Genomic DNA, 14,930 nt, shown 5'->3' on the forward strand with positions numbered 1-14,930 from the left:
AATTTCGGATCTCAAAATGTGTAGTAGGAATACTTCTTTAGTGGTGATAAAGACCACTTTGATTTTTCATCCCTGTCTCAGTTGTTGTCCATTTGAGAAGGAATCGCATCAGTAGTACTTCGTGTGCTTACATTCATTTACTTTGTTGTCAGATTTCACGAAATTTGCCTTCCTACTTCTTCCCATCGTTATTCATGGTTTAGATTTGAGCAGATGGTGCAGCCTCATAACCACTGTGATCTCCTGACTCCTCCTTCCTTGTCTCTCACTGCGCATCCTTGCAGTGTAGCACTGCACACACACAAACTAGTTCTTTTTTTTTTTTTTAAATGTATTTATAAGCCAGCTTTTTTTTTTTTTTTTTTTTTTGGTTCTTTTTTTCGGAGCTGGGAACCGAACCCAGGGCCTTGCGCTTCCTAGGTAAGCGCTCTACCACTGAGCTAAATCCCCAGCCCCCACAAACTAGTTCTTATGAGCAAAGGCAGTCAAGGGGTCACAGCTCCTGTTTGTAACCTCACCGTTGTTCTGGAGGCTGAGTGAGAGAAACAGGCGTTTCAGGTTAGTTATATAGGTAGCTTGAGTTATATATAGTGAGTTTAAGGCAAGACTGGGTGCTTTGGAAAGACCACCTAATGAGACACCTGAGGCTCTTTCCTCCACTTTGCCTACTGAAGAAAATGGCAGTAACCAGCCAAGTTGTGCACGACTGGTGAGTATGTAAAACAGTCAGGATGCAAGTAGCTGGCACTTAAGAGAACTGTAACAGGTACTACTGGAAGAAGAACTTCACATTTAAATCTGTAGTTCCTATGGGGCAGATGATAGTATGAGTTTCCATATTCCAGATGAGTTTCATTTGCTAGTAGTCATCCATCTACCTTTGGTCTTTGTCTTTTGTTTTAAATACTATTCCCTCTGAGACTATGGAGATTCTGTTTCCTTTCTCCTACTGACTTAAAGCTTTATATTTAGGTGTTTGATAAAACATGACTAATTTTGATACACGTGCGCACACATACACGAACGTGTCTGCTTGTTGATGGAGTCGGCCACAGGTCAGAGATGTCCTGGGGGTCTTGTCCTTCTTCCTCCATCTCTGCTTCCTGTGTAACAGCTTTATTGTCCTATTTCATAGTGACTTCTTCCGTATCTTTTTATGAACCAAATAAAGTGGATAGCAGGGGTTTTTTTATTTTTAGTTAAACTTCAAGTTTTTCTTTAGGATTTACTTTTTTTTTTTTTCCTTTTTTTTTCCTTTTTTCTTTTTTCTTTTTTTCGGAGCCGGGGACCGAAAGGATTTACTTTTATTATTGACTACAATAATAAAATTTATAGGTGAGTGTGTCTGCATGTGAGTATTTGAGTGTGAGTATAGGTGCCAGCAGAGTAGCAGAGTCCAGGGCACCTGTCTGTTGTTCGCTGTTTCCTATAACCTAATGCCCTCCAGTTTCATGTTATTACAGGTGCTACGATCTCCCTTTGCAGATCTAGAGACCTGAAGAGGAGCAGGATCTTTCTTAACCATTGATCCAACCCAAATTCTCTTATTTTTACCTTGTTTATTGTGGCTCTTCTCATGTCTACACTTTTCTACTGATTAAAGTTATTGTTTTCTTTTGCTCAGTTGATTCTAAGTAGAAATCATAAGATAATATAAAAAAAAAGTTGAATATATTTATTGCAAAATATACTTCATAGTTTATTATTTGTCTTCTTCCTGCTTTTAGGCAAGGATAAAAGCCATCAATACATTTTTTGCTAAGAATGGTTATCGATTAATGGATTCTAGTATGTATACTCAACCCATTCAGACTCCAACCCAGTATCCCTCGCCAGTCTTCATGCAGCCAGTGTACAATCCACATCAGCAGTACTCAGTGTATAGTATTGTGCCCCAGTCTTGGTCTCCAAGTCCTGCACCGTACTTTGAAACACCACTGGTAAGTGAGACTTAGAAAATAATAGAATATTTAGTTCAAGCTACGATTTGAGAAAAAAAATCATCTAAAAGCCAGATGCAGATGTGTTTGCCTGTAATGAGAGCAGCTGCAAGGCAGTGTTAACAGGATCATTAACAGGATCATACAGCAGACTCGTCTGCATAGCAGGTTGCACCACAGCTAGCCAGTTTGTCAACAGAATTTACGCACACAAACAAAACCCAAGAAGTTGGTCTGGTTCATTGATTCTGGATAATTATGACAGCTCTGCACTCAGTATAGACATATTGCTAAGAAGTGGGCTATTAGTGTCTACAATTTGATTCTTTACATTTTGCTAAGCGAATTAAAAAAGAAAATAAATCCTTTGTGATTCATTTATTTATTTATTGAAAGAGAGCCTTACTATGTAGCCCTGACTGTCCTAGAACTCTGTATACCTGGCTTACCTTGAACTCTGAGAGCTGCCTGCCTCTGGAGTGCTGGGACTTAAGGTGTGCTCCAGTGCCGTGTTCCCAGGTGATGGTTACCTAACTCTAGTGCTGTAAGATTCTGTCCTGAGTGTTTTGTCTGTAATGAGTGGTGTGTTGTTACAGTACAGTGAGATGAGCTGTAAGCATTGCAGAAGTGAGAATGCAGAGTTTTCTACTGACTTGTTGACTGTACCTCACTCTGGTTTCTCTCTCAACCCTCTCTGAAATATTTTAACCCTTACCATTAAATATCAACATTTTCTTCTAGGCTCCCTTTCCCAATGGTAGCTTTGTGAATGGCTTTAGTTCACCGGGATCTTATAAAACAAATGCTGCTGCTATGAATATGGGCCGACCATTCCAAAAAAATCGGTAAGATTTAAAAAAAACTAATTGAAATTTATTTTAAACAATTTCCAGTAATTGTTGAGGAATTATTGCATTCTTTTGGGAGACTTGCTATAAGTATTAATTTTTTTTTTTTTTAAGATTTATTTATTTTCTATGAGTACACTGTCGCTCTCTTCAGACTTATTGGAAGAGGGCATCAGGTCCTATTACACATGGTTGTGAGCCACCATGTCATTGCTGGGAATTGAACTCAGGACCTCTGGAAGAGTCTCTTAACCACTGAGCCATTTCTCTACCCACACGTTTGTTAATTTTTACTTTTTAAAAGTGCATGAATTATTCAGTATAGAAGTTTAAAGATGCTTCATGGTCAGAATTAATAATAGATATAAAGGGGTGAGGATTTTAGTGGTTTCTGTCTGGTCTTTTAATTTTTATTTTATTTTGTGAGTACGAGTATTTTGCCTACAGAATGCGTGTGCACCACTTTCATTTCTGTTGCCTGGGTAGTCCAGAAGTTGTTATATCCCCAGAATTGGAGTTACAGGTGATTGTGAACTACTGTGTGTATTCTGAGAGTTGAAAGACAATCAGTACTCTTAACTACTGAGCCATCTTTCCACCCCCAGTTTATTTTTTAATGTGAATTCTGGGGATTAAGTTCAATTCCTCATGCTTAGAAGGCAAGCACTTAACCAACAGAGTTTCCTCTTCAACACATAAAATTTTAAGTACTGATCTTGCAAGTATTTATCTTTAAAAATAAAGGGTCAGGAAGGCTGGAGAGTTGGCTTAGCCCTTGAGAGCACCGCAGACTGTTCTGGTGGGCCCAGGTCTGACTCCCAGCACCCCAGGATGGCTCACAGCCATCATGACTCCAGTTGTGGAGGATCTGACCCCCTCTTCTGATCACCACAAACATACATGCAGCCATATACAAGAATAATAAAAATTATGAACAAACCAGACCTTCAGGGCTGGGGTGAAGCTCAGTGGTTAAGAGCACCGACTGCTCTTCCAGAGGTCCTGAGTTCAATTCCCAGCAACCACATGGTGTGCATGAAGTAAATAAATCTTTTTTTTTTTTTTAAAGACTCCTGGGTTTAAATCTTTCCACAATAAGTGTGCACATGATACATACAACCATGAATATACTGTTTTGTTTTGTTTTGTTTTGTTTTGTTTTGTTTTAAGAGACAGGATTTCTGTGTTGTCCTGGCTGTCCTGGAACTCACTTGTAGACTAGGCTGGCTTCAAACAAAAGATCTACCTCCTTCTTCTGCCTTCTAAATGCTGGGATTAAGTTCTGCTACTGCCCAACTATACATTCTTTGTGTGTTCTTACACATGTGTGCATGTGGGCTTGCATGGGGGGGGGGGATCAAGGACAACTTGAGGAGTTGGTGTTTACCTTCCACCTTTTGGGGGCAGGATCTCTTGTTTGAACCACAGTGTGTCTAGTTTAGCTGGCCCTTGGGTCAGTTCTCTGTCTGCGTCCCATCTCTCAAGGAATGCTGGGGTTACAGATGCTAAGCCATCTCCTACATAAGCATGGATACTTATTAAACACTGAGACTTGCTAGCTTTCCACTACCAGCCTAAGTGGTGTTTCTTCTTGCTTCTAAGATGTGATGGTTTAGCCAGGCCCTATTCAGTTAAAGGCTCCAGTCTCTTTAGTTTATGTATATTTTTGTCATTTGCATTTTCTCCTGGGGAAAAGGGACAGGGAGATGGCTGTTGGGGCTGGCTTCTGCCTCTTGAGTGCTGGGATTCATTCATGGGATGCATTAGCATTTTCGTTTGCCTTGTATGTGTGTTTGTGTTTGTGGTTTTCTCACACAGGGAAGCTCCGGGTCTCGAACATTTGTCCTTAAACTACCACTACTCTTGGAGTATAGGCACTCGTGCTATCCATTGTGTCAAGTTTAGCATTTTTTTTACAATGTTTCTATTACCTGGGAATGATTAGGAATCACCCCTACGGAGGATGGGACTGGCTTTCAGAAGTCCAGGCTTTCCCACTGTGCTTTACTACTCCTTACCAAGTTATTTTCAGAAAGATTAGGTAACCATTTTTAAACACCTGTTAAAGAATATACTGTAATTTTCAGTACAGTAAGACATTTTTTTTTTTTGATGGGGGGCATTATTTTAGACTGAATTTTGTTTTTTGAGACAGGTTTCTCTGTGTAGTCCCGGCTGTCATGGAACCTGCTCTGTATTATAGACTGGCCTTAAACTCATAGATCTGCCTGACAAGTGCTGTGATTAACTGCATCTAACACCCAGCTTCCCCTATTCTTTTTAGACATCTTTTTTCCTATAAATATTTATTGTTACAGATAATTACAAGTTTATGTGTATGATGTATATAAAAAGAAATACAATGTTTTTAGTTCCTTTGGACAATAATGGTTTTTTTATTTTAATTCCCATTAGTGTTTTTACCATTGCTCAGATATCTGGTATAGCAACATTAATTTAAAACTTCGTCTCTTTGGTTGCTTGTTGGTTTGTTTAGATGCCAGTTAAAGTCCTGACTGTGGCTTAGTTGTTGCTGACACAGAATCTCTATGAAGCCTTGACTGTCTGGGAACTTCCTTGTGGACTAGGCTGTGCTCAGACTGTGGTAGAGATCCTTTTGCCTCTGCCTCTGGGATCAAAGCTGAGTGCATCAGACCTAGTGCTGAGGGTTTTAATATTGAGGTGGAAGTAGCTTGATGCGAAAGTTTAGATTTATTCCCCAAGTTTCTCCAAATACATTACTTATTCTTCTCATTCTTTAATTAAATTCTTTAATTGCCTTTTAGTAAAAATATAACATTTATCTTTTGTGTGTCTTTTTTTAGTGTGAAGCCTCATTTTAGGTCATCTAGTGGTTCAGAACACTCAACAGATGGATCTGTGTCATTGGGGGATGGACCGGTGAGCAGATCCAGTTCAAGGATCTTTCTTTCTGAACGGCATAACCCAACAGTAACAGGGCATCAGGAACAGACTTATCTTCCAAAGGATGCTCCCATTTTACAGATGGAACAGAATGGGGACTTTGGAAGAGGCAGGTAAGGAGTAGGGGTGTATAAAAGTTATTTACTTGCCCAGCATGGTGATTCATACCTTTAATCACAGCAGGAGGTGGTTCTCTTTCAGTTTGAGCCTAGCTTGGTCTCAAACACAGCCAGGACAGTTACAAAGAGTGGCCCTGTCTCGAAAAGCAAGAAAAAAAATTAATCCTAACATACTCATCTTGAATGTTGAAAACCATCTGGTGATTTTTTATGTTTTTATGAGTTTGGTGGGGGTATGTTGTTATCTGAAATGAATTCATTGTTGTAATGAACTAATAGGATTTGGGAAGGTTTAGTTTCAGTTTGTCATGGGTCCAGCAATGCTAAGCATTTGAAAAAGCGATCTCAAGCATCCTGCTTAAGCTACCACTGAACTACACTTTCAGTTATTGATCAGTGGGCTTTAGGGGTTTCTGGTTTGATTTGGTTTTTACCCATACCTAGCCTGGAATTTGCCATGTAGAAACTAGGCTGGTCTCAACTCTCAGATTTAACTGTCTCTGACTAAGAGTGTTGGGATTAAAAGTCTAGTTCTCCCTTCTAGTTTCAGTTCTTTCCAACTTGTCAACTGTAAGAGTGGAATTGTGTTTTGTCTGCTCTGCCTGAATTAGACATTAAGATGCTTCTGGTGGGAAAGTGTTACTAATAGGCATGTGCCGCCCTGATGCTGTAGTGGCTGTAGTTGAAGCTTTTGTAGATTAGCCCAGGATCCCTTCAGCGGAATTTACTTTCCCCTTAATATAGAAGAATAGCCCATATTTTGAAAATTTAGATATTTTTAAGTAGAAATCTGTGATAGAACGTGTGTATTTTAAGAATTTTATATATGTATCCTTCCTCTTGTGTTAAAAAGGAGAACTCTCTTTAGAGGTCGAAGACGAAGAGAAGATGACAGGATCCCAGTAAGTATTTTTATCTTTAATTATGCCTTTAGAATTATTTTTCCTTTTAGTCTGTTTTTCCTTTCTGGTTTGTTTTTTTGATTAGAGTATTCAAAAATTAATTGAGCCTGAGATTGATAACCCTCTCGTGCCTCGTTAGGAATTTGAGGCTGTACTGCTAATTGTTTTATATCAAACAGATTCACATTGAGGGAGACACCTGTACACCCGAATGGGGGGGGGGGGTAGGGATGGGGCCTTAGGACAGGAAACTGGGAAAAGGAATAATATTTCAAATGTAAGTAAAGCAATATATCTAATTTAAAAAAAAAAAAAAAAGTAAAACTGACCCAGGAGTGATGCATGCATTTCATCCCAGCTCCTAGAAGCAGGCCATGTGTGCAGTCAGGGAGATAGATAGTGGGCCCTGTCTTTGAAAAGAAGTGGGAGGAGGCCGTTGAATGTGAACGACCACTGAGGCGCTGTTATTTGGTCTTTGTGTTTAGGCAGCATCTCATTGTATGGTGATGCTCGGTTCACACTCAATCCTGCTTTACCCTCCCAAATGCTAGGGTTCTAGGTAGATAATGCCATGCCCAGCTTTGTCTGTTGCTTACGATGTTAGTAATTAGTGATAGCCTCTCTTAGTGAATTTGGGGTGGATCTAGTCATAGAAATGGCAGCAGGAGACTCCTCACATCTGGGCCTGACAAAATGTCCCCGCACTTGCTGCTCTTTGCTGGACCTAGGTTTGGTTCTTAGCACCCACACTTTGCTTACAACCACTTGGAACTGCATTGCCAAAGGATCTGGTGCCTCTTGGCCACCATGGTCACCAAGCACACGTGTGGTACACACTAAAGCAGTCTTACATAAAAGTTATAAAAATTATTTTTTAAAAGAATTTGAGAGGTGTCATCTTCAGCTCATGTTAGAAACCCACAGAAGCTGGTTCTAATAGCAGAAGAAACAGCAGCAACAGGCCCTCCCATATCACTTAAAGGAACAGCTCGGTGTAGTCAGATGTTTGCTGAGGCCTTCCCAGTGAGTCTCTGCTGTGTTAACATTTAAAACCAGTAACCATGCATGTGGGCACACATCTTTAATCTAGCATACAAGAGGCAGGTGTCTGTCTGAGAGTTCCTGGCCAGCCTGGTCTACATATAAGTTTTAGGTCAGCCAGAGCTGTTATTGTTAAAAAATGAACAGGCTGGAGAGGCGACTCAGTGGTTAATTGCTGTTCATTCTGAGAGCTCAGGTTCAATTCTCAACATCTACACAGTAATTCATAACTATCTTCAACTCCATTTCCTGGGGATTCAACACCCTTTTCTGATTACCACAGGCATGAGATACACATGTGGTTCACAGACATACATGCAGGCAAATGTTCACACATAAATCTTTAAACAAACAAGAAGATCCCTCACAGATTCCTACAAGTGGATTTTTTTTTTAAATAAAATTTAGTAAATGTTACTTATATTAGTTTTATCAGTCTTGTAGTGTTAACAGTCATTCTCAGACTTCTGTAGATGTTGGAAACTTGTCTTCATGCAGAGGACAGCTTTTCGTGGTTGTCCTATGGAGTCTAGGTATTGAGCTCAGGTTGTCCAGCTTTTGTGGCACGTGGCTGAATTACCCCTTGAGCCTCCTCACTCACCTATGGCTTATTCCCACATTTACAATCTTAGTTGTTTAAACTCACAAGGGCTGGAGAGATAGCTGGTAGCTAAGAGTATGTACTGCTCTTCCATAGGTCCTGTGTTCAGTTCCCAGCACTCACACCAGGCAGGTCAAACCATCTGAAACTCCAGCTTCAGCCCTCAGCAAGCTCATGCCCTCACATGCATATGCCAACTCATACACAAGTGTATACTGCAAATAAAAGTCTTCTATAAGCCAGACGTGGTAGTGCACACCAGTAATCCTAGACCTTAGAAGGTTATGATAACCCTACATCTTTAAAGAAAGCTGCTTATTTAGCCCAGGCTGCCCTTCTGCCTTCCTGCCTTCTAGGTGTTGGGTCACAGGTGTATACTGCTACACAGTACTAATTTGCTAAGGCACAAACCCAAGCTCCTGCATGCTTGGGCAGGCGTTAGACTTTGGTGGCTTTATTTATTTATGTCCCTTTTATGGGCAGCCAGGAAGCTTTGGGCCCTGAATAGTTTTTAACATCTCATTGTGGCAATCCATGCGAATCCTCAGGTAGCCTTCAAAGATTGAGGGGGGAAGAGGGGGAGGCAAAACAGGCTAGCTAGTGCACACCTGTAATCTCTGCATTCTGGAGAGTTAAACAGAAAAGCTTGAGGCCAGGCTGGGCTACTTAGCATGGCCTTGTCTTAAAATGAATAAAAAAGGGGTTGGGGATTTAGTCAGTGGTAGAGCGCTTGCCTAGCAACCACAAAGCCCTGAATTCGGTCCCCAGCTCTGAAAAAAAAAAAGAAAAAAAAATTAGAGTGGAAAAGAAGGTAGATTTGGGATATAATGCATTAAAAATGTCAGTCTCAAAGGCTTATAGTTGACTTGAAGGAAAAGGAAGCAAAGGTGCTTGACAGTGGAGCCTTTAGCCAGAGTGGGATCTTAGAAATAAAACGGTTGAGTGAGGCGGTCTAGCTGAGATGTCAAGGATCACAGTGATAAACTTTGCACTGACAAATGAGATTGTTCAGTGTGTTCAGTACCCAAAGTGAAGTCTGAAGAGATCTTTGTTTGGTTTTCTGCTAAAAGCCTGAAATAAAAATATTTGTTATACATTTGGGTGATTTTGAGAGCGTGTGTTTGTGTGTGTGTGTATGTAAAAAGTTTGACCAATGAGGAGATGGGAGCTGATATCTTGAAGAATGTATAGCACAGGCAGGCTGTGAAAAGAGTAGAGATGAAAAGTAACTATGCAGACATGGTTGTCGTATTGGAGAAGAGCCAAGAGGATAGATAGACCACAGGGCTAGGAAAGAGTGTGCATCCTGGGAAGCCAAGAGTGGGTGACAATTCAACATGTGTCGTAGAATTCAGGAATGAAGAAACAGTGAGTTAGTGAGAGGCCTTTCAGGGTATATAGGATTGTAGATTGAAAGGAAGGATGACATTTTCACACACGTGTTAGAGCAGAAGGGATATTGTTATATCTGCATGTTATGTGGAAGGAGAAGGATATTGTCATATCTGCATGTTATATGAAGGAGAAGGATATGGTTATATCTGCATGTTATATGAAGGAGAAGGATATGGTTATATCTGCATGTTATATGGAAGGACAAGGATATTGTTATATCTGCATGTTATATGGAAGGAGGAAAAGTGGATCAAGACAGGGCTTTTGCTTTCAGTTTGTCAAAAAGAGGGGTAATTTAGGAAGCAAAGAATTGTGGGCACAGAGTTTTCAAAAAAAAAAAAAAAGGAGGAAGAGGAGGAGGAACTTAAGCTGATTGAACTCAACTGAGGTGAGGGACCAGGAATTTATAGGAAGATGATTCTGTGATTCTGTGTTCTTCTCACGGCTTTTGGGGTGGAGAATTAGAGAAAGCGTTAGGCGATGACCTTTTTAATGATTTGTTTTTTAGAGACCCCAGCCTGCAGCAACTGAAGCAAAGGCTCCAGCACCAAAGTTTGACTTACTTGCTACAAATTTCCCTCCTCTACCCGGAAGCTCATCAAGAATGCCAGATGAACTCGCTTTGGAGAACAGAATGTCTGATGTTGTTAAAGGTGTCTGCAAAGAAAAGGTAAATTCTGACTTGTCCTCTTCTCTCACTTTATGATCGCTTTATGACATCATAGTTAGCTGTATTAGGGCTGTACTTAAATTCCTGTTTGCATTAACATTTACTTACTTTATAATTTCAGTTTACTTCGTTTTCACCATGTTGTCAGAGTTTTTAAAAATTCTGTAGTAAAACTCTGAAAAGGTCAAGAAGCTGTTTCTTGGCTTTTGTGTCAGCTCAGTTTGGGGACTTAGACTAATGTACAGAGGTCTAAACTAGTGATGGAATTCATTCTACATGAACTTGTGAAGTTCAGTCTTTCTAAATAGACACCACCCAGAGTAATACCACATCTGCATTAAGTGTGGGCTTTTTTCTCTTCCTAGCTGAGATCCCCAGGATCTCAGAGGTAGGGAGGGGTGGGTGTGTGTGTGTGTGTGTGTGTGTGTGTGTGTGTGTGTGTGTGTGTGTCATTTGCACGTGTATGTGTGTGAAGGGGTATGGGGTAGGGAGAAGCCCACAGAGGTCAGAAGACAACTTTCAGAAGTCCATTCTCCTTCCACCATGTGTTCCGGGCCAGCCTGAGCTTGGCAGACTTGCGCATTGAGCAGTTTTACCCACTGAGACATCTGGCTGCAGTGCACTCCTGCAGGCAGGCTCGCTGACAACAGCCTGAGACTTGCTATGTAGAACCAGCTGACCTTAAACAGCGATCCTTCTCTCCACCCCCGAGTACTTAGATTGTAAACCTTAAATGTGAATGTCCTCTTCCTTCCTTTAACCTTTGTAGGCAGAGTCGAGGGATGCCGTAGAGCAACATAGTGTGGGGATTGGGAGGAAAGGGAGAGAAGGGTTACACAGGGAGCGAGGGGCACGCTGAACAGCGCTAAGGAAGGGGAAGGGAGCAGCTGTAGTTGTCCCTTACACATAAGAAAAGGACTACACATGGATAAGCCAGGACTCCCAGCCTGTGACCGTAACCACTGAGCATTCGTCTAGCCTGCGTTTTGCCTTATTTGCTTATTTTTTTTATTTACTTTATATGTGCATTGGTGTTTTGTCTGCATGTATGTCTGTGTGAGAGCGTTGGATACCCTGGAACTGGAGTTACAGACAGTTGTGAGCTGCCTTGTGGGTGCTGGGAATTGAACCATGGTTCTCTGGAAGAACAGCCAGTGTTCTTAACCACTGGACATCTCTCAAGCTCATGTTTTGCTTTATATTCTTAATTATTTTAAGGCAGGATCACATTCTGTGGCTAATACTAGACTTGAGCTCACTACGTAGTTCGAAGTGCCTTGTACTGTGGCAGTCCTCCTACCTTAGCCTCTCAAGAGTTTGGAGCTAAAAGTCAGCCATTGTCCTCAGCTGTGAAGAGACTCGTCTTTCTCCCAGCAATCAACCCCCCTCTGCTTTCTCTCTACATGAGTTGACTCCTGTATACACACATCATAAATGAAGTCTTGCAGTGATTTCCCTTTCTGTATCTGGCTCATTTTATTTAGCAGAGTGTCCTGAAGGTTCATGTTCTCTGACTCATTCTTGGTTATGTTCATATCTTTACCACTGGATGGTCACTGGGTCATTACTTCTTTTTGGCTCAGGTAAACGATGTCGTGGTCGTTGTTTGTATGACATTCCCTGTAGTCAGGGTGAGGACGTAATGCCTGGCTATACTTACTTTTTTCTTTTAACAATTATAATATGAATTTCACTGTTATGAGGGCATATTTTTATTTCTTTTGAATGGCATGAATAGAACTGGTTGCTAGGTCATAGGATAACTGTGTTTATGTACAGCTAGATTATTTTCTAAAACAGTTAAATCATTTTGACATTGCTACCTTTAGTATTCTCCTGCCTCTGCCTCTTCATTAAGCACTGGGATTTCTGGTGTGACCCACTGTTTCCTGTGACTGCCTTCTTATTACAGTGCTGGATAAAGCATAAAGCACTGTGTCCTTGCTGGTCGAATGATAACTGAGCATGCTTTAGTACTTAGTGTATGTGTGTTAATCTTTATTAAAGTGTCCAAATGTAATTTCAGACTGTGCTCTTTCAACCCTTAGGACAATGAGGACTTGAGAGTTAGTTGCCCGGTGCCTGCAGAAGACGGACAGACAGACTGCGCTTCTGTGCCACAACTCAGCATAAGTCCTAGTCCTCCATGTACAGCTGAGCCTCCTGCATTAAGGTACTTTTTCTTTTCTTTTTTTTTTTTTTTTTTTTTTTTTCCTTCGGAGCTGGGGACCGAACCCAGGGCCTTGAGCTTCCTAGGTAAGCGCTCTACCACTGAGCTAAATCCCCAGCCCCTCTTTTCTTTTTCAGAGTAAGAGCTTCAACATTAAACAACTTTTTCTTCAGCTGGTGGTGCATCACTGAATCTTAGCCCTTGGGAGCCAGGGGAAAGAGGATTGCAAGCTGAGACAGCCTTGGCTGTCCATGGAGACCCTTCTCAAGGATTGGGGATTGAGCTGGTTTGATGGCTCAGCAGCTATAAGCACATCTATTATTGCAAAAGAACGTTTAGTTTCCATAACTGCCTATAACTCCAGGTCCAAAGAACCCATAACCTCTTTTGGACCTTGAGAGTACCTGCATTCATGTATACATAAAACCACACACATGTTAACATAATTCAAATATAATCTTGGGCTTGAGAATGGGTGCGGTGAAGAACAGTTCTGATCTTCTAGAGAACTGGAGTTGAGTTTCCAGCACACATTCAGTGGCTCACAACAATCTGTAACTCTGATTCCCTCTTTTGGTCTTCATTGGGACCAAGTACACACATAGATCAGACAAAACACACATACAAATAAGGAAATAATTATCTAAGTAAAACAGGTCACAAACTTTATCCCAAAGCTTGGGGGGTTGGGGGAGAGGCAGGAAGACTCCGAGTTGGAGGCCAGACTGGTCTACATAGAAAGTTCCAAGATTTCTGGGGCTACTGCATAGTAAGATCCTGCCTCAGAAAACTAAATGTAAGTTTTAGATAATAAAAAGGGAGCGGAGGGAGACTGTTTCCATGTTTTATATTTCCTGTTGGACGATTTCTGTATTTTGATCATGCCCACCCTTACTTTTCTCTTCTCCCAACTCTTGTGTTTTTATAATTCACTGAGTGCAGTAGATGAGGGCTGTTCACTGGAGTTTGCATCCCTTCTCCTCCCAGGGACCACCACTGAGGGAAACTGACTTCCCAACCTCCCAAAAAAGCCGTAGCTCAACTGCCCCTGTGTGGTACACTAAGCCCAATACCAAATTCTTTTCCTTTTTTTAGCAGCACAACTCAGCAGGAGAAGGATCAAATGGAGGATTCCGCTGCTCCAAAAGATGTTCTCAATCCAGTGCCAGTGCCAGTGTCTTCTCCTACTACTACAAAGCCATCAAGGGCAAACACTGCTTCACCTTGCAATAGTACCGTAAATACACCTATAGCTGTGGCCCCACAGGTAATTTGAAGAGTTTATATGAGGAAAAAAATATACAATAGGTTACATGATAAAACTTCATTTCTTCTCTTCTTTCCCCTTCTCCCCTTCCTTCCCCACCCCCTTTCCTTTTTCTTTCTCGCACGCCTGTACCCTTTTTGTCTTCCTGCCCTGTTCCCTGGCCTTGGTCCTGAGAGCAGCTTCCCAATAATCATGGGAATCCAATATAATCTTTAAAAAAATAAATAAATAAAAATTTTCTTTTCCAAGACTGGCAAGATGCCAGATGCCGTCGTAAATGTGCCCGTGGCTATGCTGTCTTGGGTTAATTCTGGAACTCGGTTGGTGGAAGAAGACAGCCAGCTTCCATGTTGTAATGGCCTCTGACCACCACACACCTACCATGGCACATGTTCATGTACACACAAGACATCATGTCAGTAACATGTATTAAACTTTTAGTTTTTCACATAACATTACTTGAGCAGAGTCATTTGAGAGTACGCCATTTCAGGACTGCCTGGATCACTGACAAAACAAAGTGAGGTCGGACATAACGGTACCCGTGGCTGTGACTCCATCACTAAGGAGGACAAGAAGGGAGAGCCATGAAATTCAGGCTAGCCATAACTGTAGAGTGAATTTAATGCTAACCTGGGCTACAGAATCAGATTCTGCCCCCCACCCCACCCCACCCCTACCCCCAAAGCCCCAAAATGTTTCAATTCATTATGGTTTTTTGTTTCGTTTTCTCACTTTAAGGACTGGGTTAGTGACACCAACCCCAGTATTCTTGCTCTATCTTACTATATTTTTGTTTTTGACTTTTGAGACAGGGTTTGTCTCTGTAGCCATGGCTTGTCCTGGAACTTGCTCTGTAGACCAGGCTGCCATGAACTCAGAGACCCACTTGGCCTCTGCCTCCCAAGTGCTGGGATTAAAGGCGTGCGCCACCGCCACCGCCACTTGGCTTTACTTTACTATTTTTTTATTGGTAAAAAAAAGTTAGCATGTGTAAAAATGAGTTTCATTTTGACATGAGCTTTGCTTTGATCATGTTTACACATACATGT

General features: G+C 41.3%; 1 protein-coding gene across 8 annotated transcripts in view; it reads left to right on the forward strand.

Annotated features, from left to right (window-relative positions):
• Larp4 (La ribonucleoprotein 4) overlaps window positions 1-14,930 on the forward strand; it is a 53,438-nt gene that overhangs the window by 32,644 nt on the left and 5,864 nt on the right. For 4 of the 8 annotated variants that reach the window (XM_087555272.1, XM_087555271.1, NM_001432235.1 and 1 more), the window contains 7 exon segments: window positions 1,728-1,940; window positions 2,682-2,785; window positions 5,614-5,826; window positions 6,686-6,734; window positions 10,280-10,441; window positions 12,490-12,614; window positions 13,707-13,878. In XM_087555272.1, coding sequence (XP_087411398.1) covers window positions 1,728-1,940; window positions 2,682-2,785; window positions 5,614-5,826; window positions 6,686-6,734; window positions 10,280-10,441; window positions 12,490-12,614; window positions 13,707-13,878 — 1,038 coding nt within the window. 8 annotated transcript variants of the gene reach the window in all.

Source organism: Rattus norvegicus, chromosome 7 (genome assembly GCF_021556685.1).
Source record: "Rattus norvegicus strain SHRSP/BbbUtx chromosome 7, alternate assembly SHRSP_T2T, whole genome shotgun sequence".
Taxonomy (NCBI): Eukaryota; Metazoa; Chordata; class Mammalia; order Rodentia; family Muridae; genus Rattus; species Rattus norvegicus.